Raw genomic sequence first — 27,118 nt, 5'->3', positions numbered from 1 at the left:
CAAAGCAGTGTCATACCTCAACAAGATGGCTCATACGAGCTACAAGAGTTGGACAAAATACGGGTACTCACAGAAAATGATATCTACAGTATGTTCGTCGATTACCAAATTGGTATGATACCATCCACAGGAATAGCCTATACAATGCTCCGTCTGACTTTATAATCCCTGAGAAGTGCCGGCCGTTGTGACCGGGCGGTTCTAGGCGCTTCAGTCCGGAACCGCGCTGCTGCTACGGTCGCAGGTTCGAATCATGCCTCGGACATGGATGTGTGTGATGTCCTTAGGTTAGTTAGGTTTAAGTAGTTCTACGTCTATGGGACTGATGACCTCAGATGTTAAGTCCCATAGTGCTTAGAGCCATTTGAACCATTTTTTAGCCTGAGAAGCTAGTGAGAATGGTGCAGACGTGTAAAGATAGGTCAAGCGCAGCAGTGTGTTTTCGAGGAGTCACATCAGAAACGTTCCAAATCGAGACTGGTCTCAAGCAAGGGGATGCTCTCCTCTATGCTTTATTCAATGTATTTTTAGGAAAAGGAATAAGGGATTTTTTTTGTTATGGTTTTAGGGCGAAAAACTGATACGGTCATTAGCACCCGGTCTGTGACTTAGGAAAAGGTAAAAAAACGAAACTGGAAACCAGCAGCAATGGGAGCTAAACTAAAAACAGAAGGAAAGCTTAAAAAACCACTATAGAAGGGGGGTTGTCTGTCCCCAAAAAGAGCTTCAAATGACCGACGTCATCTCAATGGCACTAATAAACTCGAGAACGCGATCGGCTGAGCCCGTGTCATCTGCTAAAATGGAAGATATATCAGGCGAAAGCTGTAGACGGGCGCGTAACGGAGTAAAATAGGGGCACTCAAGTAAAAGGTGTTTCACCGTCCACAGTTGAGAGCAGTGGGGACAGAGTGGGGGAGGATCGCCACTTAAAAGATGTCGATGGTTAAAAAGACAGTGCCCTATCCGGAGTCTAGTTAAAATTACTTCATCCCGACGACGAGTTCGGGAGGAACGGGTCCAAGCACAGGGAAGAGCGGAATAAGGGAATGTAGACAACAAGAGTGGACTGGAGTAGAGATGGATTGTAATTTCAGTTGTCTCGCATTTGAAGATAGTACACTACTACTAAGTGAACCGAACCATGTATTGAAAGAAATGCAAATGGGTAACTACGCACAGAAGATTGGGATAAAAGTTAATATACATAAAACGGAGTCCATGGAATTAGGAAGACGATAAGAGCATTAAGAATTTCTCGAGATAGATGGCATGAGGTTAAAGAAAGTTCACCAGTTTAAATACTGGAGATTTTGGTTTACAAGTGACAACAGCATAGTAATGGACTTCCAGGGTAAGAACTGCAGTAGGAATGAAATGCGTATATTCCCCAAGGGAGACGTTCAGCTCATAACCGATATCAGCGAATACTAAGATGAGAATATACAACATAGTGATACGTCCAGCAAGCACGTACGGCTCGGGTATCTGGATCGTGACTGATTGAGAAAAGGAAAAACTATTAACATCTGAAAGAAGAGTAATAGGAAGATATGTCACCCATATTAGATAAAGGACAATGGAGGAGGCGGAAGAATGGGGAAATCTACCTCTTTATGCAACAACCAACGATGCTATAGGAGCTGAAGAGCAAAAGAATACAGTAGCCGGTCCAAGTAGCTCAAATGATTCAAATGGCTCTAAGCATTATGGGACTCAACATCTGACGTCATCAGTCCCTAGACTTAGAACTACTTAAACCTAATTAACCTAAGGATATCACACACATCCATGCCCGAGGTAGGATTCGAACCTGCGACCGTAGCAGCAGCGCGGTTCAGGACTGAAGCGCCTAGCTCCGCTCGGCCACAGCGGCCGGCTGGCTAAGTAGCCCACACGCCAGAAGAAAGACAGGTGAACAAAGTATTTCAGAGGAAACCAAGCACCAGAGTTCCCAAAGGACGACGAAGGCAGCGCTCGATGGACGACCTGGCGAAGGACCTGGCAACCCTGGGGACTGAGGACACCTGGAGGAACCGCGCCCAAAACAGCACGGATTGGATGCAGTTCGTGGAAGCAGCGCGTGGTCGCCAGGCCTGTTCATCGCTGGATATGTATGTGTATGAACGTACTCCCAGAATATACTGCACTGTCATTTCCGGCATCCAAAACAACCGGAATCCTCCCGGACGAGATGCATATTAATCCTAAATGGTGGTCAATAAGATTTTATAAGCACACCAGTCAAAAATTTACTCACTCCTAGGAGACATCACGTTAATACGGTATAACATCGCTTCTACATGTGCATCTGATACACATACATTCCGCAAGTCAGCCTACGGGACATGTGTTTTCGGTCCTGAAACGAGATTTACGTTAGTGGCAGTAGAATCGTTCTGCAGTCTGTCGAAACGACAGTTCTCTAAACTTTCACGAAATGAACGTCTTCTTCCCTTCAGTGATACCTATTTCAGTTCAAGACACTATTCTGTAATAGCCGCGTGTTGACTGTACCTACCTGTAACAAATCTAGCAGCACGCCTCTGAAATGCTTCCATTTCCTCCTTTAATCCGACCTGTTTGGAACACCATACACTCGAGCAGTACTAAAGAATGGGTCGCAGAAATGTTTGTAGGCGATCTCCTTTACAGATGAGCAACATTTTCCTTGAATTCTCCCAATAAACCGAATACCATCATTCGCCTTCCTTACAACCAACCTTACGCGCTCGTTCCATTTCAGGTTCCTTTGCAACGTGGCAACTACATATTTAGTGAACGTGACTGTCTGAAGCAGCACTCCATTAATACTGTATTTAAACATCATAGGACTGCTTTCGCTACTCATCTGCATTAACTTACATTTTCCACTTTCAGAGCAACTACTACAATTCAGCGTAACACACACAAATTCTGACGAAGTCGTCCGGTATCCTTCTACAGTCACTGAACGACAGCACTTTTCCAGTCTCAGATTGCTGCTCGCCCTATCCGCCATATAGTTCACGTATATAGAGAATAAAAGTGGTCATATCACACTTCCGTGGGGTACTTGTAACAACACCCTTATCTCTCATGAACACACCGGGTTTTATAATTTAAGAAGCCTTAGAGCCACTCACATATTTGAGAACCTCTTATGTATGCTCGGAGCTTCGTTAACAGTCAGCATTCAGTTACTGTGTCAAACTCTTTCCGGAAATCTAGGTATATGGAGTCTACCTGTTGCCTTTCATCCGTGGTTAGCAGAATATCGTGCGAAACAACTGCAAGCTGAGTTTCGCACAAGGAATGCCTTGTAAACCTGTGCTGACCTGTGGACAGAATTTTTTCTGTCTAAATGAAATTTATTTTATTCGAGCTTCGGATTTACTCACGAATTCTGCAGCAAACAGACGTTAAAGATATTGGTTTGTTAATTTACTGTTGCGCTGATTTACCCTTCTTAAATACGGAAGTTACCTGCGATTTCTTCCAGTCGCTTGGACGCTTCGCTGGGCGAGAGACTCACCATAAATGCAGGCTAATTAAGGGGATAATGGCGAAGAGTACTGTGCTGCCATTCTATCCAGACTTCCCAGGGCCAGACGTGCCTATTTCTACACTCCTGGAAATTGAAATAAGAACACCGTGAATTCATTGTCCCAGGAAGGGGAAACTTTATTGACACATTCCTCGGGTCAGATACATCACATGATCACACTGACAGAACCACAGGCACATAGACACAGGCAACAGAGCATGCACAATGTCGGCACTAGTACAGTGTATATCCACCTTTCGCAGCAATGCAGGCTGCTATTCTCCCATGGAGACGATCGTAGAGATGCTGGATGTAGTCCTGTGGAACGGCTTGCCATGCCATTTCCACCTGGCGACTCAGTTGGACCAGCGTTCGTGCTGGACGTGCAGACCGCGTGAGACGACGCTTCATCCAGTCCCAAACATGCTCAATGGGGGACAGATCCGGAGATCTTGCTGGCCAGGGTAGTTGACTTACACCTTCTAGAGCACGTTGGGTGGCACGGGATACATGCGGACGTGCATTGTCCTGTTGGAACAGCAAGTTCCCTTGCCGGTCTAGGAATGGTAGAACGATGGGTTCGATGACGGTTTGGATGTACCGTGCACTATTCAGTGTCCCCTCGACGATCACCAGTGGTGTACGGCCAGTGTAGGAGATCGCTCCCCACACCATGATGCCGGGTGTTGGCCCTGTGTGCCTCGGTCGTATGCAGTCCTGATTGTGGCGCTCGCCTGCACGGCGCCAAACACGCATACGACCATCATTGGCACCAAGGCAGAAGCGACTCTCATCGCTGAAGACGACACGTCTCCATTCGTCCCTCCATTCACGCCTGTCGCGACACCACTGGAGGCGGGCTGCACGATGTTGGGGCGTGAGCGGAAGACGGCCTAACGGTGTGCGGGACCGTAGCCCAGCTTCATGGAGACGGTTGCGAATGGTCCTCGCCGATACCCCAGGAGCAACAGTGTCCCTAATTTGCTGGGAAGTGGCGGTGCGGTCCCCTACGGCACTGCGTAGGATCCTACGGTCTTGGCGTGCATCCGTGCGTCATTGCGGTCCGGTCCCAGGTCGACGGGCACGTGCACCTTCCGCCGACCACTGGCGACAACATCGATGTACTGTGGAGACCTCACGCCCCACGTGTTGAGCAATTCGGCGGTACGTCCACCCGGCCTCCCGCATGCCCACTATACGCCCTCGCTCAAAGTCCGTCAACTGCACATACGGTTCACGTCCACGCTGTCGCGGCATGCTACCAGTGTTAAAGACTGCGATGGAGCTCCGTATGCCACGGCAAACTGGCTGTCACTGACGGCGGCGGTGCACAAATGCTGCGCAGCTAGCGCCATTCGACGGCCAACACCGCGGTTCCTGGTGTGTCCGCTGTGCCGTGCGTGTGATCATTGCTTGTACAGCCCTCTCGCAGTGTCCGGAGCAAGTATGGTGGGTCTGACACACCGGTGTCAATGCGTTCTTTTTTCCATTTCCAGGAGTGTATGTTCTTCATACGAGAGTTTGGGCGACGGCCAAATGATGGTATGTCTGCACGATCCTTCTGCGTGAATGAGTTATTTAACGCGAGATTTAAATAACGGCGAGAGTATTTCATATCCAGCTGAAGCCACTCATTAATTTTAAAACCCAGTAGAGATATCAATTTATGGGGCACGCTGATTGTTTATGTTTCACCAGAGGTTCAAAATAGTATCAGATATTTTCTGCCGGTATGTATGGGTACCTAATATGTTCCAAAACGCCGCGCATGAAAACGGGGTCCTCAGGTGCTTATACCTAGGGTGCTATTGGTGACAAAAGGTACGGTCAGGTGTTTTGGATAGGCTTTGGGCAAGGTACCATTTGTATACTCAATAGAACGATCGTCTTAATACCACTATTCTACAGTACAGGGTCAAATTACGCACTTCCTCCTGCTGAGGTAAATCTATTGGTTCTTTTTGCATTTGATGTGGTCTACACAGGGCTTGAAAGGTCTTATGGAGGCACCATTAGTTCAAGGACGGTTCCTCGGAAACCGCAAGAAAAGGGTTTTCTAACTACAATTTTCGCCTTCACCAACGGACCAAATCCCAGTCAAGGATTCGTAGTCCAGTCAAATTGCAGAAATACCTTGCAAAAGGTGGGGTAGAAGAGTTTATTTCTTCAACTCGTTCATATGGTTGGAAATATTAGAAAACCGAGTTTTGGCAACAAAATTTCGCTTGGGAAAACTTTCTGCAGTCAAAAAACTTGGAAAATATCGGCCTTTTTTCAGTTTTTTCAAAATCTGTTTCATTTGCTCCTATCGCTTTAACGTCTATTTTCTTTTTTAGAGAGCACAAAATTCTCTACAAATTTGATTATTGCCATTTTTTTCTACTCCCAATATCTAAGGCGCTACAGCGCCTCAAAAAATACCAATTTTTCAAATTTTGAGCATAGTGGCAACATACCTTATTTTTGAACACTATTTTTTCAGTTTCTGTTTGTGTAGTATAAATACATTATACATCATGTTATATGTTGTAATTTACCACCTCACTTTCAAGTATTCCATTTCTCTGTATGCAACATGAGGATTGCTGGGCACCCAACTATTGTGATTCTTACATCACTACCTTAAGTTCACTATGGGCCACCTCAGCCCTGGTATTTGTATAACTATAAATATAAAAATACATCATTAAGAGACATAGACACACGCACGCGCGCGCGCACACACACACACACACACACACACACACACACACACACACACACACACACAAAATAAATTGTCTCAGGAAACTGAACTATTATTAGCTGCAATAGGCAACCTAAGGTATTCTTGTGTATAAAAGCCACACAGTTGACATTAAAAATAAGTAGCTTTATTACAATTAAAATGCATTGTCAGTTACTAAAAAATGTTGACAGTTCTGGGTGTGTAATACTTCTAATATCGCACATTAGCGCACTTGAGACAGATATGAACATCACTTCCAACGTTTTGATGGGACTGGTTCCTCAGTGTCACCAGAAATACCTTGAGTTACGGATTCTGGGTCTGTACCTAGAGTTGATCCCAGATTGACCTCTTCTTTAAACAGCGTGTCAGCCTCAGCAAGTTCGTTGATTTCGTCAGCGGTTTCCTCAACATCCTCCATAACATCTTCTTCACTGTCTTCATATAAAAATTTTGGCACGTTTTCACAGTTGACCCCAATACATTTCTTGCAAATTGAAGAACATTTCAAGCCCGCTTTCCTGCAGGAGCACGCTCCGCCACAGTTCAGCTTGCATGAGCATGAAACAATGTGAAGAAGTGCTTCAGGTGCTGGATCTTGGCTCATTATAACGGGTATTGGACCGTGGTCACTGTGATTCCAGCCCCATTTCTCAGGAGGTTTCCAGTTTCCCATCCAACTTTGGACTTGTTGGTAAGTCCGCAACGAATGATGTGCAGCATCTAGTGTAGGTGGCACCCGTGCAAGATTCAGTTTGCTTTTTGTGGCAGACTTGGCGAATAGCTGGTACCGCAAATGGTCTAGTGTGTGGGAACTGCTGACACCTCCACTATACAATGCGATAGTAGCCTGTGGTTTATTGAACGTGCAAAGCGCTGAGGTTAGGTGTTCATTTTTCGCAACAATGTTGCAGCACTTAATTTTTCCTTGACCAAAAAAAGCGGATGTTGTATCACATCCGTTAAAGGCGTGAGTGAACAGAATATATTCACTGTCAAACTTTTAAGATGCAGTGGAAAACCACTTGTCTTCTGCATTTCCTCTTCCTGGCTTTAAGAAAAATAAGTTTTCAATGCCTTGCCCCAAACCGGTCATGAGCACAAGCAGGTCAACATCTTCTCCTACAATGACAACACTTCCAAAATCTTTGGTTCTTGAAATGACAGATGTTACAATCATAACGTCAGCATCTTCTTGTGGCTGGTGCATTTCAACGCTACACTTTAGAAATTCCTTTTTGAGAAATGTGATCAAACGCATCTTGTTTCGTTCGTTGTACAAGAACTTGTCCTGAGGGATTTGGTTCACCATCTCTGATTCAACCACAACGTCAACCGAAGAATGTTTTTTGGACCTACGAATCCTCTCAGCACTCTTTGGGCTACATTTGTCTCCCTCACATGGATACTCATCAAATACAATAGCAAATTGAGATCCAAAAAGACGTTGCAGGTAAGAAACATAGCTTTGGGCTATTGACTTGGAGCAAATATTTCGAGTCCAAGTCACTTTGTGGATAAGGTACCCTCCATCAAAATTTCGTTTGGCATATGGCAGTCTTAACTGCTTGGTTAAAAAGTCGTCAGAATTCCCTTTTGCACATAAGAAGCATTTCTCTTTGAACTTGAACTGACCTTTTGCCTGCGGCCGATGTAGCACGCCTGTTGGTTCCTGAGGATGTCGAAGGCTAGCTGCTATCATTCTCTCATTAATGTACTTCTTGTAGCATGCTTCATGCACCATCACTTCACCGAGCGTTTTCAAAAAACGGGCGTGAGCAGACTCCCTGCATGTAGCACTACAATCGATAAGTGTGCTCAGTCCTTTCTTTTTCACATTGCATCCACCACTCACCACAGTATTTTCGCAAATGAAACACAAATTCATGTCAGACATACTCATTTTCAGCACCACAACATATACTGAATGGAAGCGACTCCAAACTGTAGGACCCTTATTGTGTGCTAATAGCTGTCAGTGCGCTGTGAACAATCACTAGAGATAATTGCCTTCCGCCCGCCAAAGAATAAATACGCTTTTGTTCAAAAAATGGTTCAAATGGCTCTGAGCACTATGGGACTTAACTTCTGAGGTCATCAGTCCCCTAGAACTTAGAACTACTTAAACCTAACTAACCTAAGAACATCACACACACTCATGCTAGAGGCAGGATTCGAACCTGCGACCGTAGCGGTCACGCGGTTCCAGACTGTAGCGCCTAGAACCGCTCGGCCACCACGGCCGGCAATACGCTTTTGTCCGCTAAAGAACAATCCCTACATACTTTTTCTTATAACTGATCATTAACGTCAATCAACTGTAGAAAATGTACGGCACCTGCATGCAATCGTATTACATATAGTAACACAAATAAACTTCACGCAATCCGACGTGAATGTGTTCGTAGTTACTGAATATGATGCTGTTTGTCCTGGCCCTGCAGCAGAGTGAGATGCTAAATTCCAATGAATAACATGATGAGTAATATGTTTATACCACACAAATATAAACTTAAATAACAGTGTTCAAAAATTAGGTAATTTGCCACTTTGCTCGAAATTTGAAAAATTGGTATTTTTTGACGCGCTGTAGCGCCTTGGGAGTAGAAAAAAAAATGGTAAAAATCAAATTTGTAGACAATTTTATGCTCTTTAAAAAAGAAAATAGACGTCAAAGCTATAGGAGCAAATGAAACTGAGATATTTTGAAAAACTGAAAAAAGTCCGAAATTTTCGAAGTTTTTTGACTGCAGAAAGTTTTCCCAAGAGAAATTTTGTTGGCAAAACTTGGTTTTCTAACCTTTCCAACAATATGAACGAGTTAAAAAAATAAAATCTTCTACCCCACCTTTTGCAAGGTACAGGCTTTTTTTTCTGACAGTTTCACTGGACTACCGAAGATAGCTATGCACAGCAAATTTCTGAAATTTTTACGTTATGTTCTTAAGGTCCAGACTCCTAACAAACTTAAAAATTTTCTTGGATATCTTAATCAGTTTCCAAAAAAATGGTTCAAATGGCTCTGAGCACTATGGGACTCAACTGCTGAAGTCATTATTCCCCTAGAACTGAGAACTAGTTAAACCTAACTAACCTAAGGACATCACACACATTCATGCCCGAGCCACGATTCGAACCTGCGACCGTAGCGGTCTCGCGGTTCCAGACTGCAGCGCCATAACCGCGCGGCCACTTCCGCCGGCAATCAGTTTCCAAAATACAGAGGTTCAAAGTTATCACCCTACTCTTTCACGTAAAATCCGGTTTGAGGGAAAACCTAAATAATAACTGCAGCAAACTGCTTAAATTTTAACGGTATATTCTCTAGGTATTATCTAGGAAAGCCGTCCCCCGATTCCAAAAATCATTATCCGCTAACGAGAAACCCACCAAAAATTTATTTTTTGGGCAGTAAAATCCAGCCGAGGATTCAGAGACGGCTATGCACAATAAATAGCTGTATTTTTTACGAAGTATTCCTAAGATCCCAATCTCGAACCTTGAACATTTTCTTCATATCTTTATCTGGTTCCGAGATACAGACGTTCAAAGTTACCCTACTTGTACGAGTAAAATACGAACGTAAAATCCGACGCGAGGCGAAAACTTAGTTTATCAAGTGACGCAGTATGGAGAAATATGCTGTGCAGTGTCTTCGTTGTGATTTGGGAACTCCATGTTGTACTGAAGCACACGTAAAATTTTTTTTGCACTTAAATTCCGGTCTGAGGTGTAACATCAGATTTGTATTATTTCAATATCACATAAGTAAACTAGGTACATTTTACTGACCAATACACTTCTTTTCATATGAGTTGTATGTCCTGCTGCAGCAGGGAAAAGAAGGTAACCAGCGGAAAAATGCTCCTTTCGGAGCACAAAAAAAAAAGAGTATGTCCCTGTTTATTTAATGACACTGGCTGAGAAGTGGGGTACCAGCTGACTCATTCTACCTTTTCAACACCTTTAAAAATTTTCCCAAAAATCTTGGCATGAGAACATATTTGTGCTTTTCTATGCTGAGAGAGAAGAGAACAGTGGCAAAGAGACGGACAAGTAATGAAAACTGGAAGATAGTAGACAGTGGTCGTGTTATAGAAAAAGCGAAGGAGGCAATGGCAGTGTGAGAGAAAAAGAGGATGGACAGTGGCTGTGGAACATAATCGACAGTGATAGAACAGTACTTGTAGAAGAGTGAAGGACACGGTGTCAATTAAAGAGCAATAACGAGAAGGAGGAGGAGGAAATGGGTGAAAGCCAGTGATAATGAAAGACAGAATCTATGACAATGAGGAAGACAGAGAAAGTGATAGTGAGAATAGACAGTAGTAGCAGTAAAGAAGGAATGAGCTGATAGTAGCAGTAAGAGAGAGCAAGAGGGAGACAGTGAGAGGAGACTGTAGTCGTAGGACAGAACGGAGGCCACTGTGACTGTGGGAGAAAGGGCAACACTTGGTCACTCAGTACATCGAAACAAATATCGTCCTCCACTTCCACTCTAAAGTCTTGATGTAAAAAACACCCCCGAAACATCACAGAACCAAATCTGGCCTGAACTTAAACCACCACACGGTGCTCACTGGGTGCACTACTTGAAGGAGAAATAAAAAAAGAAAGAAAAAAAAAGAAATGACAAAATCGTGAGCCGTCGGATCATACTTCACGCCTCTAGTGAGACACTTCCGAGTGTGACGAGCAGCTGTGTGAGCAACTATTCCTTAAGCCAGGTACGCTACTGCAAATGTCCACTGCACACAGTTACTTCCGCAATGTTCGTTTAAAGACCAGTTGAGATGGATCTGCGTTCTGTGAAAGCAACAAGTTCTGTCGAGTTTGAAACAGATTGTCACTGGCAATAGGTGACACTCGTCTCCAGTCCCTGTCGGTAAGATACTTTTGACGGACACTATTCTTACGCCGTGTTACATGTCTGCAGGTGGTTCACCATTTCGAGTACACATGTTGTACATACGTCAACGAATCGGGCAACTTCACTCATTATATCATTGGCACGTCCAAACACAATAGCCCATTTCTGCTCTTCTGTCACGCCTCCAAGTCAACCCATCTTACTGTGCTGATTTCATACAACCGACTGACACAGACACCATTTCACCGCAATGACTTAACGTCAGTAATGGAGTGTCATATGACCGCCGGGTTCTACAGGGTTCAGAAGCAACCAGTGTGTTCTTTCAATGAAGTCACAAAATTTTTGTCCGCTAGCTTGAGTGATGCATAGTCAACTTTCTCTTAACACATCCTACTCAGTTGTCAAGATGTGCGAGAGGTCGGTGCTCCATTATTCTAAGTCTCAGTCAAATAATTGAGAGGCAGTTGAATAATTATATCAATTAAAATTAAGATGACCTGTTAGAAAATTACCTCTCTTGTTTAGTATTTGATGAAAATCATAATAAAAATACTCAAACACACAAAATAAAACACAAGGTTAAGTCATGTTAATGTCACCATCGCCTATGTTCGACGTCAAACAATCGATTCATTCGGTTGTTGGAAAATAATGGACTCATTCGATTGTAGCTTTACGGATCGGGTGCATTACTGATTCATTCTTTTGAGTGAGACTAGTCTATGGGAGCAACCGAAAGAAAACAAAAGTTCAGTTGGTCAGAATACTCATTCATTCTTTTGAGTGAAATCAGTATGCGTGTCAGTCAGTTGTAGTTTTACTTGTCGGTTTTTTTATGTATATACTGAATCCATCTAATCTTCAGCATTCTTCTGTAGCAACACATTTTCGAAGCTTCTATTCTCTCCTTGTCTAAACTATTTATCGTCCACGTTTCACTTCCATACATGGCTACACTCCATCCAAATACTTTCAGAAAAGACTTCCTGAGACATAAATCTATGCTCGATGTTACCAAATTTCTCTTCTTCAGAAGCGCTTTATTTGCCGTTGCTAGTATACATTTTATATCCTCTCTACTTCAACCATCATCAGTTATTTTGCTCAACAAATAGCAAAACTCATTTACTACTTTAAGTGTCTCATTTCCTAAACTAATTCCATCACCATCACCCGATTTAATTCGACTACATTCCATTATCCTCGTTTTGCTTTTGTTGATGTTCATCTTATATCCTCCTTTCAAGACACTGTCCATTCCGTTAAACTGCTTTTCCAGGTCCTTTGCTGTCTCTGACAGAATTACAATATCATCGGCAAACCTCAAAGTTTTTATTGCTTCTCCATGGGTTTTAATACCTACTCCGAATTTTTCTTTTGTTTCCTTTGGTTCAAATGGCTCTGAGCACTATGGGACTCAACTGCTGTGGTCATAAGTCCCCTAGAACTTAGAACTACTTAAACCTAACTAACCTAAGGACAGCACACAACACCCAGCCATCACGAGGCAGAGAAAATCCCTGACCCCGCCGGGAATCGAACCCGGGAACCCGGGCGTGGGAAGCGAGAACGCTACCGCACGACCACGAGATGCGGGCTTTTGTTTCCTTTACTGCTTGCTCAATATACAGATTGAATAACATCGGGGAGAGGCTACAACCCTGTCTCACTCCCTTCCCAACCACTGCTTCCCTTTCGTGCCCCTCGACTCTTATAACTGCCATCTGGTTTCTGTACAAATTGTAAATAGCCTTTCGCTTCCTGTATTTGACCCGTGCCACCTTCAGAATTTGAAAGAGTAATCCAGTCAACATTGTCAAATGCTTTCTCTAAGTCTACAAATGCTAGAAACGTATGTTTGCCTTTCCTTAATCTATCTTCTACGGTAAGTCGTAGGGTCAGTATTTTCTCATGTGTTCCAACATTTCTACGGAATCCAAACTGATCTTCCCCGAGGTCGGCTTCTACCAGTTTTTCCATTCGTCTGTAAAGAATTCGTGTTAGTATTTTGCACCCGTGACTTATTAAACTGATAGTACTTTCTTTGGGATTGGAATTATTATATTCTTCTTGAAAAATAAGCAGTATACATGTTCATTTAGTTGTGTACTGAAAGGAATAATTTTTCATCATTTAAACTGATACATATATTGTTGTGGATTATATTGATTCAGGAGCCGCTAACGAGTAACTAATTAAGCTGAGTATCGCTGGAGTAGGCCTGTCATCACTTAAATTGTCGACCCCAGAAAAAAAGTTCGAAAACCCCGGACATGTGAGTCAAACCAGATTATTTTCCACGATACAAACAGTCTGTACGCGATAAGTTGGACGGTGGCCACCATGTTAAACGGAGAGCGGGGATATGGAAGGGGGAATGTTAACTCGCTTGCGTTTCAGTGCTGACGCCAGCAGGCGCACGCCTCCGTCCGACCAGCAGATATAAATTACACACGAGAGTAACAGCGATTTGTGAAAGCGCACTTTAGAGACGTTCATGTTCAAGCGTAGTACTAATTTCCTGTAAGGAGCATGAACGGAAATTAAGTAGGTTTTACACAGGTCAATGTGTAGAAGGCAAATGACACTTAAGATACTGAGTTGTTTAGCGGGCGGGGCAGTATCGCGGCGCATGCGACCGCCTATTGTCGGCGGCTTCTCACTGTTTCAGTAATGAAGTATGGAAAATACATGGTGTTCCAAAATGATCTTTACAACTTTGATCACATATATTTCAGAAATGGAGATAGGTAGAATAGCACGATTTGTAGCATAATGTTCATACACTCCTAAGTTTCTGGTAGCCCCTTCACGGAGTATACTACGTTAAGATGACTGTACGTTCGGGACTATAATTTGGGACATCTTAAAAAATTTTGATATTGCAAAAAAGTCTTAAGTCAATGTAATAAATGCAAATCATCACTTTGTTAAAAAAGTACATTAATTTGTATTTTATTAGTACCTTCTAAGATGAAGGAGTGCGAGGACACACTGAGTATTTATCAGCGCTGTAAATTTTCTTCGGCACGGCTATAGTCTCCAATAGCATATGAAAACATTGAACTCACGGGTGGCCGAGCGGTTCTAGGCACCACAGTCTGGAACCGCACGACCGCTACGGTCGCAGGTTCGAATCCTGCCTCGGGCATGGATGTGTGATGTCCTTAGGTTAGCTAGGTTTAAGTGGTTCTAAGTTCTACGGGACTGATGACGTCAGAAGTTAAGTCCCATAGTGCTCAGAGCCATTTGAGCCATTCAACTCAAGTTTCAGCAAAATTCACTCTAGTCATTAACATTGATTCCGTAGTTTCTGCAACGAACTGTGTTTTGTCACTGCTTCATACATTACTCATATGGAAAAATACCGTTCCAGTAACAGCATACGGATGCAGGTGAAATGAACACCTAATTCGAGATAAATCGTTTCATAATCGTTAGGTCCGAGGCAAATAGGTGTTCCGAATTACCTACGAAAAAATTCGTGATATAGTTAGAAAAATAGTGACTGTAAAGAAAAAAGGTGAGAGGGGGGGGGGGGGGGGGACGGATCGTCACCTTAAATATGTGCGCCATCTCTAACACACACGACATCTAAGTGGTATTCCAGTTCCATGTCCGGCGTAACATGTCCACGTTGACGAATGTTCTTGCTCCTCTGATGCGAGCTCACAGTTCGTCCAAGTCCCGCCCAACGAAAAAGAAATGTAATGGGCTTCTACACGATCTGTGTGTCAGATCTGGTCTGGTCTGTATCAACCATTCCATAAACTGTGCCAACTGTTGGGGGGTGGCGAGACATTAACTGGCATAGGAAAATAAGGAAAAAAAAGAAAAAAAACAGCTTTGGGCGTGTGTCAACATTATGCCTTAAATCGTACCTTTCTACCTATTCCCACTTGTGAAATATACGTGATCAAAGTGGTAAAGATCATTTTGGAACATACTGTATGTGTATAGCAGAGAGTTTAAGCTTGCTTAACGCTGCGTTTTTAACAGACTAAAACTAAGAAATTATCTACGGTTTGCTTCACATTTAATGAATTTTAACTAAGATTTGTTACAGCACATTTATTTCCAATTAATTTTCCCAGACACGACAACAGATCCAGGTTTATCCCGGACGGTTGTATAAAAAACCCTCCAGGACGCCTCTGGACGCCCCTAAAGCTAGGACCAACTCGGGAAATCAGGAAGTACTGCAGCCCTAGTTGGGGGTGCAAAGATGAGCGCAACTGTTACCTTCAGCAGATATACTGAAGAAAGGGACAGTGGATGCAAAATCATTTGAATATTCAGCCATTTATTTGTTTTTTTGGTAAATTCCTATGGGACCAAACTGCTGAGGTCATTGGTCCCTCGGCTTACACACTACTTAATCCAACTTAAACTAACTTACGCTAAGGACAACACATACACCCATGCCAGAAGGGGGACTCGAACCTCCGACGGGGGGAGCCACGAAGGTAAATATTTTGCACAGAAAATTACATCACCGACTACATATGTATTCCCCACGTTCTCAGAGTTGCACGTAGCGTCATAGCTATTAAATATTCACAAGCACAAATTTTCAGGATTATCCGTATGGCGTTAGGAATCTGTGTGTGGCTAAGAGAGGTATTTAACATTTATTAGTCCGTTTTAAAACAGCGTTACATTATTAAGTTTTTCTTTTTAAACAGTTATTTTTTGCTTTTTAGTCTTGTGTGTGTGTGTGAAATTTTTCAATTGATATCAAACGTTTTGATGAGATTACAGCAGAAACATGTGGTAAACTTCAGGTATACTTCAGTTTCTCTTCAAATGAGTCAACTAATATCCTGAGCATATCTCGCGAAAAGACCGCAAATGTAAAAATTAGAGATGCTCGAGCTCACGGGGAAGTTTAGCAGCAATCGTTCTTAACTGCGAACAATTCGCGACTAGAACAACAAAAGAAGGAAATAATAATGTAGTACTCACTCTCCGGCACACACCAGAAAAAAAACGAGTTAGTATTGCACTGAAAGTTTCAAGTCTTAAGCTTATCAGGAAGTTACGTTTCAAATCATTGCAAAATTTGTACCGAAAAAAAAACCAGACAAGAAACTGACCTGATAAAACTGTGTAAAACTAATTATTCATTCATATATACAAAATTTAGTGTAGCACCAGACATTAAACTTTTAAAAGCAACCAAAAATTGAGAACGAAAATTCGTATCTCAGTAAATAAATGCATAAATTTCGAATATAATTTATTTTTAAAGATATACTTTTTATTCACATCTCCTTTAGATAAGATACTTTAGTTGTCTTTCAAAAATTTGTCAACCCTAGTCATGGTTCATGTATATGTTAGAGTAATTTGTGGCAAAAGAGAAGGAAGAGAGGCAGATAGGGTGCACCGATGGGGCAAGAATGTGGAAGAAAATCTACCGTACCCACTTAAAACAGGGACCATTCTGACATTTGCCAACACTGATTTTCGGGAAACACGCAAAATCTAAATATGGATGATCAGATGTGTGATGAAACCCACTCCGTCATATTGCTAGTCAGTGCTTTAACCCCAGACCCACTTATCTCAGTTTTGTTATAGCCCTAATGTGGGGATAGATGCTATGTCTAGGCTGAAGGGAGGAAAGGCTTGCGACTGTGGTAAAGTAATCCAAAAGAAGTCGATCTAAAACTGTTGAAAGGTTACGCAAAACAATAATGAGAATGCCTAACGGTCAACCAAGGTATTGTCCTTAAAAAAAAATAAAAATAAAAGCTTTAAAGCATCAACTGAGAGATGCCCAAGGTGAGAAGAAAGAGAAGAGAGTTGGTAACACTAATCGCTTATGTCACAAAATTGAGCAGCTATCATTCACATCTGAACGACTTTCCACGAGGAGTAAGACGGCTAAAATTAAAGGAAAAACGAAGCTGATTTCCCGTTTGATTACCGTGTATTTTTAGCTATAGAGAGCACTCGAAACATGAAGCGAGGAAATTCAGGCAGCATATGAACTGCAGAAATAGTAATATCAGGGATCTAAAAGAAAAATAACGACGAAAGTAGCAGTCCGACCCTCTTCAAACACAAGCATTCGTTATCATACCCAATACATTGCAGAGTGACATCATTACGCCCAGCTGCTACTGGGTGCAGCAGCAACCGTTTGCAGCATGCATAGTGGCTAGAAGTAACTCAGTCAAGAGGTGATACTCCCCGGGTATCTATAGCCATACTTTCTACAGTGCATCCGACAGCCGTTGTAGGCTGCGCAAGGGAGGATCCAGACAGAGAACACGGCGAAAAATATAACTGGATTAATGTTAAACGAATTCGGGCACCAGGGATGGACAATCAGGTCTTGATTGTAGTCTGTGCCATCGTTAGCGTAGCTGTGGACGTTGCCCCTCTGCTTTGAAGCCTGGTGCGTAGCGTAATTCGCTGAAATGTTGTTGCTGATTGGAGACTGATTACACGCTGATCAGTCTGGATGGTCAGCTGTTCTATCGCTGCGAATCGATAGACATTCGCCCCCGATATCGATGGCATGAGTAAATTTTTGGTTTCCTAGAGAATTATTCGTGCTGTTCATAATTATGCCGTTAGTACACCCATGATATGCTACATCACATAGGCTCTGAGCACTATGGGACTTAACAGCTATGGTCATCAGTCCCCTAGAACTTAGAACTACTTAGACCTAACTAACCTAAGGACATCACACAACACCCAGTCATCACGAGGCAGAGAAAATCCCTGACCCCGCCGGGAATCTAACCCGGGAACCCGGGCGCGGGAAGCTAGAACGCTGCCGCACGACCACGAGCTGCGGACTACATCACATAGGCACGAAAGTAGTTTGCCATTTCAGAAACTTTGATACCTAGCTTTGAAGTGTATGATCATCAGTGTTCGCAACTCGTATACGTAATTTCCATTATCTACGACACGAGTGAACGAAATGTGCAAAACAGACAGTCGGTAACCTCACATACATACTTTGACAGTGTACAGCACGTAAGATGCTTCAGAAGCTACGCGCTGTGCGCGCCTTATGGAAGAACTGATAATGAAAATTTGACTCGATCTTGTGAATATACACGTAAAGTACAATACACACTGGGAAGAGGAAAGCAATGACAAACAACATTCTTACCAACAATCCAGTCAGGAATGCAATGTAACCGTTGCTATATTGTCATCAAGTAAACCAATCGATTACATGATGCACTATCGACGGAAACACCACAATGACTTACTGCATGGATCACTAAATTACAGTGAACATCACAGGAAAAAAAAAAACGAAAAATCTGAAAAAATATCAGCTAATAAGTTGAAAGTGAGGAGAAGAAACGCGAGGAAAGCTGAACGAAGAAGGAGCTGAGGAAATTTCTCCCAGAGCTTCGTCCGTCCACTCAACCCCGACTGTTCCGCCTCATCAAAGACCTGCTCAGCGCTTAAGGAAGTCGAGCTTGGCGTCGGGTCACTGGCCGATCTCTTCATCAGCTAGGTGTCTCTCCGATGTAACAAAGTCACGAAACGAAATGCTCGGGCGCGCAGGCAGTCCGATACTTATGTCGAAGTCGCGGGAAAAACGCGTCTGGCAGTCTTGGGGGTCGTGTACTGCCATTACCACGTTAAAGCGGCGCGCGGCTCGTACGTAAGACCGGTGACAAAGAACAAGGCAGCGGGGTGCCGCCGCCATGCCACGGTTGCCGAGCTATTTTTCCGCAGGCTAAGTGCGACACGGTTTCCGCTCTGCTGGCAAAGCGGCGTGTCCAAATGTTCAGAGCCGAGAAAAAGCCAAAATCCTTTGTACTGTCCAGCAGCTACATACACACGTTATATAGTGTGTGTGTGTGTGTGTGTGTGTGTGTGTGTGTGTGTGTGTGTGCTTATAGCGAAACAACGAAGAAACTGAAATTTGGACTTTCCGTGTGTGTGTGTGTGTGTGTGTGTGTGTGTGTGTGTGTGTGTGTGTGTGTGTGTGGGCGCGCGCGTGCTTATAGCGAAACAACGAAGAAACTGAAATTTGGACTTTCCTCGGTATCTGTTCATCTGTTCACGTAATTACCTCGATTACCTCAGACGAGTGAAACGATATTCATTCGGTCGGAGGGTGGGTGGGTGTCAGGTGTGGGGGAGTCAACGTTCTATTGGCAGTCACGTTATTACACGGAAGCGCCAAAGAAACTGGTATAGGCAAGCGTATTCAAATAAGATACGTGTAAACAGGCAGAATACGGCTTGGTTCAAATGGCTCTGAGCACTATGGGACTTAACTGCTCATGTCATCAGTCCCCGAGAACTTAGAACTACTTAAACCTAACTAACCTAAGGACGTCACACACATCCATGCCAGAGGCAGGATTCGAACCTGCGACTGTAGCGGCCGCGCAGTTCCAAACTGTAGCGCCTAGAACCGCTCGACCACCCCGGCCGGCGCAGAATACGGCGCTGCGGTCGGCAACGCCTATACAAGACGACAAATGTCTGGCGCAGTTGTTAGATCCGTTACTGCTGCTACAATGGCAGTTTATCAAGACGTGTGTGAGTTTGAACGTGGATCGGCGCACGAGCGATAGGACACACCATCTCCGAGGTAGCGATGAAGTGGGGATTTTCCCGTACGACCATTTCATGAGTGTGCCGTGAATATCAGGAATCCGGTAAAACATAAATCTCCCACATCGCTGCGGCCGGAAAAAGATCCTGCAAGAACGAGACCAACGACAACTGAAGAGAATCTTTCAACGTGGCAGAAGTGCAACCCTTCCGCAGATTTCTGCAGATTTCAATGCTGGGCCATCACAAAGTGTCAGCGTGCGAACCATTCAACGAAACAGCATCGATATGGGTTTTCGGAGCAGAAGGCCTACTTGTGTACTCTTGATGACAGCACGACACAAAGCTGTACGTCTCGCCTGGGCCCGTCAACACCGACACTGGACTGTTGATGACTGTAAACATGTTGCTAGTCGGACGAGTCTTGTTTCAAATTGTATCGAGCGGATGGACATGTACGAGTACGGAGACCACCTCATGAATCCATGGGCCCTGCATGTCAGCAGAGGACTGTTCAAGCTGATGAATGCTCTGTAATGGTGTAGCGCGTGAGCAGTTGCAATGATATGGGACCCTGATACGTCTAGATACGACTCTGACAGGTGACATCTACGTAGGCATCCTGTCTGATCGCCTGCATCCATTCATGTCCATTGTGCATTCCGACGGACTTGGGCAACTCCATCAGGACAATGCGACACCCCACACGTCCAGAATTGCTACAAAGTGGCTACAGAAACACACTTGTAAGTTTAAACACTTCCGCTGGCCACCAAACTCCCCAGACATGAACATTATTGAGCATATCTGGGATGCGTTGCAACGAGCCGTTCAGAAGAGATCTCCATACCCTCGTACTGTTACGGATTTATGGACAGCTCTGCAGTATTCATGGTGTCAGTTCCCTCCAGCACTACTTCCGATATTAGTCGAGTCCATGCCACATTGTGTTGCGGCACTTCTGCGTGCTCGCGGGGGCCCTACACGATATTAGGCAGGTGTACCAGCTTCTTTGGCTCTTCAGTGAAGATACCAGGTCAGAGCTACGTTTGGATCAACCGTTCCGTCATTTGTCTCAATCTTTTTACAGATAATACAATGAACCAAAATGAGGATGGTGGCACAGGGATTTCAACCTGGCTGTTAAAAGCCCTACAGAGCTGTGACGCGAGGCAGGAATCTTGGCTTAGTAACAAAATCTTTGTGACTGAGTGAGCGACTAAGACTGAAGCACAAAAATTTGACTGTGGATAGATGTACTACTAACTACACGAAACTTTTACTGTAGTGCAACATGCGTGGATTGAAGAGTGGCCTAATAAACCTGAACGGTTACAGTATGAAGTGCTGAAATATGTACACATATTACGTAAACATGCAGATTGAGTATCTACACATTAACCAGCGCAGTAGTGTCGAACTAGAGGATTTCCCTTTTCATTAGGTTTAATGTTGTCTTTTAAGTGTTTTCAAATATCCGTAGGCGTCTGTGAAGCCCTGTAAATAAATAATACAACTAACTGATCCAGAAAACACGTCTTGGGAAGGACAGAATTTTGTGTTTAATGACACATCGACGTGGAGGTCATTAATATTAGCGCCGTTAGTTAATGTTGAGGAGCGAAATCGACAGTGGCATTGCTGAAGGAACCATTTTATGATTGTCAGAAATCATGTAGGGGTACCACGGAAATCCTAAATCAGCACGGCAGTTCGGGGATTTGAATGCCGATCGTACCGAATACACTTCAGTGCCTTAAACATTACGCTACCTCCCGCCAACCCAGTACTTTGAACACCGAGGCCGTCTTGCTGTATTTCACATGAAGCTCTCTTCGGAGTAATTACGTCTATAATTCGGTGCAGACTTTTCTATATAGCGCTTTTAAAAGCTAATACTTGTTATGATGGGGTTTCTAGTCCAGTGGAGAAGTTGTGACCGGCACAGACGGATGTTTTACAGATCTCCGAGACTCGCATTTTAGTGGTCAAACATACACACTTGAGAAACGTTAGATTAAATACTTTTTTACTTAAAAAAACACTCTTCACTGTCAGGTCGAGGACGTTTTCCGTTTCCCCTGTGAAAATGACGATATCGACGCTCCGCTGTTGGAACACTACATTCTTAATTAAGTAATATCACATTTAAGAAATTCACGATCACACACGCTTGTGCCATCATTCTGCCAATGAACCGATAGTTCTGACGATAATGCAAGAGCAAACTAGAAGTATTTGCGATACAACCCTCCTTTCGTACACAAAAACTAAATCAAATAGTGGACTGTTTGAAGGGCGACTATTCATTAACCAAATAAAGACGATATACACACATATAATTTTTTTTTATTTTTATTTTTTTTTCTCTTGGTGGCTCACTAAAATGTTCTTAGGTAGAGTGGTACGTGTGAGGACAATTCAGCGACTCCAGTAACGGTAGGGAGAGTTAGCACGTTTGTGGCGTTTTGCGTGCCACGGCTTATTTCAATTCGTAATCATAATCCCTCCCTTTTTCAGCACGTATTCAATTAGCCTTCGTTTCTTCTTCCTTCTCTGGCTATCTGCGGTTCATGAGATAGAAGGAGTTGACAACAGTATTTATAATCGTCAATCTCGGAAAAATGCATAGACGAGGACTCCTGGTACCGTCACCATCCGCCACCTTATTTCATTCACTCTCATGAGAGAAATTTCTCTGTTTATCACCGAACACAAGAGGAAGGATAAACAAATTTTCGAGAGTTGTTCTTTCACATGACGCACGATGCATTTCTCCAAGTGCCCTCTTGTAAGTTTTACGAGCATCTTCTCAAAGCTTTCATGCTTACAAAACGTGAAAATCTTTATGCATATAGATCTGCTTTGAATTTCTTCAGATATTTCAACGTACTGTATGACTACAGACAGGCAGACAATAATTCACTTCAGTCCACTGAGAAAGTTTTTGCAGTGTCCTCTTCCGTAGATTACCTACATATGCGCAAAACTATTTCAAGGGCTCACAGAGTGACATTCTCTTTCCTACTTAAAAGTTTCGTTTATTAGCTTTTCGACCACGCCAGGTGGCCAAGGAGTACGACACCTGTATCCGAAAGATCACTATTAAAATCTCCATCTGGACATCTTGATCTAAGTTTAAATGATTTCCATAACAAATTCAATGGTAATAAAGGTGCTCCAACAAGGTCACAGCAGAATTATCCATGTTCAACTGAGTGAGAACTACATTCCTCAGTCCCTAATGAAGTCAATACTACATGGCCGCAAACGCTTAGATATACTGATGTACCTCACCGAGAGTCGCGCCACGGTACGTGATTTTTCTGACCGCCACTATTAGGCTATCATTCACGTTGTGGTCGGATGAAACCTTAAGGTTTTCATCTACTTACGGGCGTTACATTATGTCTTTTCACACACACACACACACACACACACACACACACACACACACACACACACACACATGAAAACCGCTATACCTACAAGAAACAACCCGTCATCAACACCACGTCACGTCTGCAGAGAAATTATCCATGTACGGAGACGTCGCGGAGTTATCATTGCAAAAATAGATACACCGGCCACTTTTTGCCAATGTTCACTGCACAAAAAGAGTCGTGCACCACGTTGGACAGAGGCTGCGCATGTTCGAGCCTTTAGAGTTACTGGTTACGTCATGGTATCATACTCGAACGGGTTAACCTGAGGAACTTCTTGTTGTCATCATAAGGCCCATACAGCCAAAACCGTTTACAATAGCTGCACTGTAGATACAGAGAACTCACACATCTTCCAGGCCAAATTCACACTCCCAGACACAATGACAGCGAAAGTTCAGTATGTTCATTAACTGACTTCGAACCTCATCCACTAGTATGCCGAAAGCTGTAGGGCACATTTTTGCTTGTCCACATGAACTATGTGCCACCGCTTATATTATTCTGGTCTCAAGCTCACAGCACCCTCTGAGCATTATGTCCTTCATCCCTCAGCGTGATGCGTGTGGTGCATGAACATTAGAAGCGGACAGCATACCGTTACGTCAAGGTGGTACTGGGTCCTCCCCTACAATTCTGAGTGGCGCGCCCAAGAGTCACAGCATGGCAAGATAATGCATGTGACCACACATACAAGGTGTCAAGCGAAGGTGTCCCTGATTTCAAAATTAAGTATCTCGAAAACTAAGATCAATAGACGAGCGCAACAGATAGAAGGTTTGTTAATCGTCAAAGCTGTGAGAATTTTTACAGAAGTTTCGAAATAGTTCTAAAAGTTGCTAAAGGATGACGCTGTGCAGCTCGAACAGTATCAGCGTGCGTAATTAAACTCGTCCTCTGCAAGCAGCCTTTGCAATCACATCAAAATGTCCACCACTCGCAGTACGAAGGTGGCGCAAACGAACAATGAAATTCGCCGTCACATCCAGTGGTGTCTCAACGGAAATGGATTCAGATGCCACACACATCGCCGATTCAAGCTCTTCCAGCGTGGTGGAATGGCTCCAGCAGGAAGTGTCTTTCACTGCGCCCCACAATAAGTAGTCACAAGGAGTCGGATCGGGCGAATATGGAGGCCAATCCATTCCTGCGCTAGTAAAATAGCAGTAATCCAACGCAATGGTTCTATTTTCAAAGTATTAGTCACGAAAGCGAAAATGCCTCTCCTGCATACCGCAGCTTGCACAGTAAATTTCGGTGAACAGAATGGTTTCGCTTCACACAAATGGGGATTTTCGGAACCCCAAAACGCCAGTTTTATTTATGCACGACACCATTAGGTGAACGTGTGCATTTGTGAACCAGATGCACCCAACACCAAATCCTTCATTTAAAAAACTACGGGAATTTTATTTAACTTCGTGGGCTTTATACATCTAATTTTCAGGTTTTTAGTCTTGTTGGTACACAGGTCCCTGATGTATATTTGTATTTTCAACTGTTTTGAATATTTAGTTTATTGTTGACAGTTTATACGTGTTTTCGAGTGTTGGGTGAATTATTATTTTCCAAAATGATGGATCAAAGAATTTGCATTCAATTTTGCTTGAAAAAAATTGAATTAAATGCCGAACTGCATTCTAAATGTTGACTATGGCTTTTGGCGAATCTATAGTGAGTGAGACAAGAGTTTACGAGTAGTATAAACGTTTCAAAAAGAGCCAAGAAGACGTTGAAGACGACGACCGCCCTGGACGCCCTAGCACATCAATTACTGACTACAGTGTGGAAGTTGTAAAGAAATTGATTCTGGAAAATCGCCGAATCAGCATCAGAGAGATTGCTGATGATGTCGGCATGTCCTTTTCCTATGCCAAGCAATTTTTCGGATGTTTTGGGCATGAAACGTGTAGCAGCTATGTTTGTTGAGCTTCGACCAAAAACGACGTCGCGCAGACATCGCTCAGGAATTGCTGAATCAAGTCGATAACGATCCAGCATTTCTAAAGAAGCTTTTAACAGGCGACGAAATATGGGTATACTGGTATGACGTCGAAACCAAGATACAATCGTCCCAATGGAAACTGCCTGAAGAGCCAAGACCGAAAAAAATCGACAAATTCTATTACATGTGAAGGTTCTTCTCACTGTTTTCTTCGATTACAATGGGATAAGTGCATCGTGAGTTCCTGCCTTACCGTCGTACTGTCCATCTGAAAGTTATTCGCCGTCTGCGTGAAGCAATCCAAAGAAAACGATCAAATTGTGGCAAAATCACTTGTGGAAACTGCATTACGATAATGTTCCCACTCATACCTCAATGCTTGTTGATGAATTTTCGGCAGAAGCAAACAGCTATGTTGCCTCAGCTACTGTATCCGCCGGTCATGGCCCCCTGCGACTTTTTTCTATTCCGGCGGCTGAAGAGAACCATGAAAGGACGTCGTTTTGCCACCATTAATGAGATAAAAACAGAATCGCTGGAGGAGCTGACCACTATAACGAAAAGTGAGTTCCAGAAGTACTTCCAAGATTGGAAAAAGCGCTGGCACAAGTGCATTATACCTCATGGAGATTACTTTGAAGAGAACAAAGGCGATGTCTATGAATAAATAAATATTCTTTAAGAAAAATAAAAATTACTGCTACTCTTTGATCACACTTCGTATTAATTCGGTTTTATGGTAAAAATCAGTGTTTTTGAGGTAGCACCATAGCCGTCACCACCATTAGCGAGAACAGTAGCAAAGATAACAACAATGGGGCTTGGAGATAAGGGCAGTACTACGCTCTCAAAGTTCTTTGCCAAATCTTTTATAAAAGCTAGGACGACGCTCTAACTCACTTTAAACAGATATTATGAAAGTAATCCAGCACCCCGTCAAAGATGTTATAAAACGTATTTCATAAAATTTTTGGAAATTTGTGGTAAGTTCCTATGGGACCAAACTGCTGAGGTCATCGGTCCCTAGGCTTACACACTACTTAATCTAACTTACGCTAAAGACACCACACACACCCATGTCACGAGGGAGGGCTCGAACGTCCGACGGGAGGATCCGTGCGAACCGTGGCAAGACGCCACGGCTACCCCGCGCGGCATTTCATAAAAGATATTTCACTGTTGTCATGTACGTTTGGTGCTCTGCAGCTTGAAGAAATCGTAAATATGTCATCTTATTAATTAATTGTTCGGCAAAAGCTGCTTTGTGGTAACTCATTATAAGAAATATGTGAAATTGTGAAACACAGATACCGCTGATGGTGGGCAACGCCCGAAACTAGTCCAGTGAAACAAAATACTACGACAACGCAACTTTTGAAGAACAATTAATTACTGAGATGTCGAATTTACAACATTCCACAGAGATCTCGTACAGCGTAATACGGGCCGAAGAGGTACAGCACGTACCTCTTGACGGGCGAGTGTGTCTTCTTCGGCCTGGGCGGGAGTGGGGTAGTCGGCAGACCCTTGGAGCAGCGGACGATCTGCGACGGGGCCATGCGCAGCGCGAAGCTGGACGCGAAGTGCCCTGGGTGCACCCGCTTCATGTTGAAGATAGACCGCACTTCCTTCGGGTAGCTCGAGTAAAAGCGCATCCACGATGTATAAGCTGGAACACAAGAAAAGATGGCGCCAGGCGTATTAAGATGTGCTATTACCAATACAAACACGGCGTCACCAACCACTCCTAAAAGAGGAAAGAAAAACATTATAGGCCTGCCGATAGTAGCGGAGCACCACTGCGATTGGGAGAAGGCTGTTAAGTTCCAAGAAGCACGAATAGTTGCAACACAGCCACGGATGTGCGCTAGCAGAATGAGAGAGGCAGTTCTAGTCCTGAAGCAGCCTGACAGCATCGAGACGGTTATCGGCTCCCGTCGTCTGGTTGCCAGCAATGCCAGACACTACCGCCACTGGTTAAACAAACGGCGCAGCACGACTGGCGTCGTTTCTCCGCAAAAGATCTAGAAGGCGATCTTTCAGACAGTAACTG

The 27,118-nt window shown here is 43.6% G+C and overlaps 1 protein-coding gene across 2 annotated transcripts in view; it reads right to left on the bottom strand.

Annotated features, from left to right (window-relative positions):
* Window positions 1-27,118, bottom strand: part of LOC126248229 (probable ATP-dependent RNA helicase DDX31) — a 259,925-nt gene that overhangs the window by 4,497 nt on the left and 228,310 nt on the right. For both annotated transcript variants that reach the window (XR_007545432.1, XM_049949055.1), the window contains exon 11: window positions 26,533-26,734. Coding sequence is in view for 1 of the 2 variants with exons in the window: in XM_049949055.1 (XP_049805012.1) it covers window positions 26,533-26,734 (202 nt within the window). In the remaining variant the exon portion in view is untranslated. The remainder of the gene's footprint in view (window positions 1-26,532; window positions 26,735-27,118) is intronic.

Source organism: Schistocerca nitens, chromosome 3, assembly GCF_023898315.1.
Source record: "Schistocerca nitens isolate TAMUIC-IGC-003100 chromosome 3, iqSchNite1.1, whole genome shotgun sequence".
NCBI classification, from domain to species: domain Eukaryota; kingdom Metazoa; phylum Arthropoda; class Insecta; order Orthoptera; family Acrididae; genus Schistocerca; species Schistocerca nitens.
The sequence above is the reverse complement of the archived record's forward strand: the minus strand, read 5'-3'. Positions and strand labels throughout refer to the sequence as shown.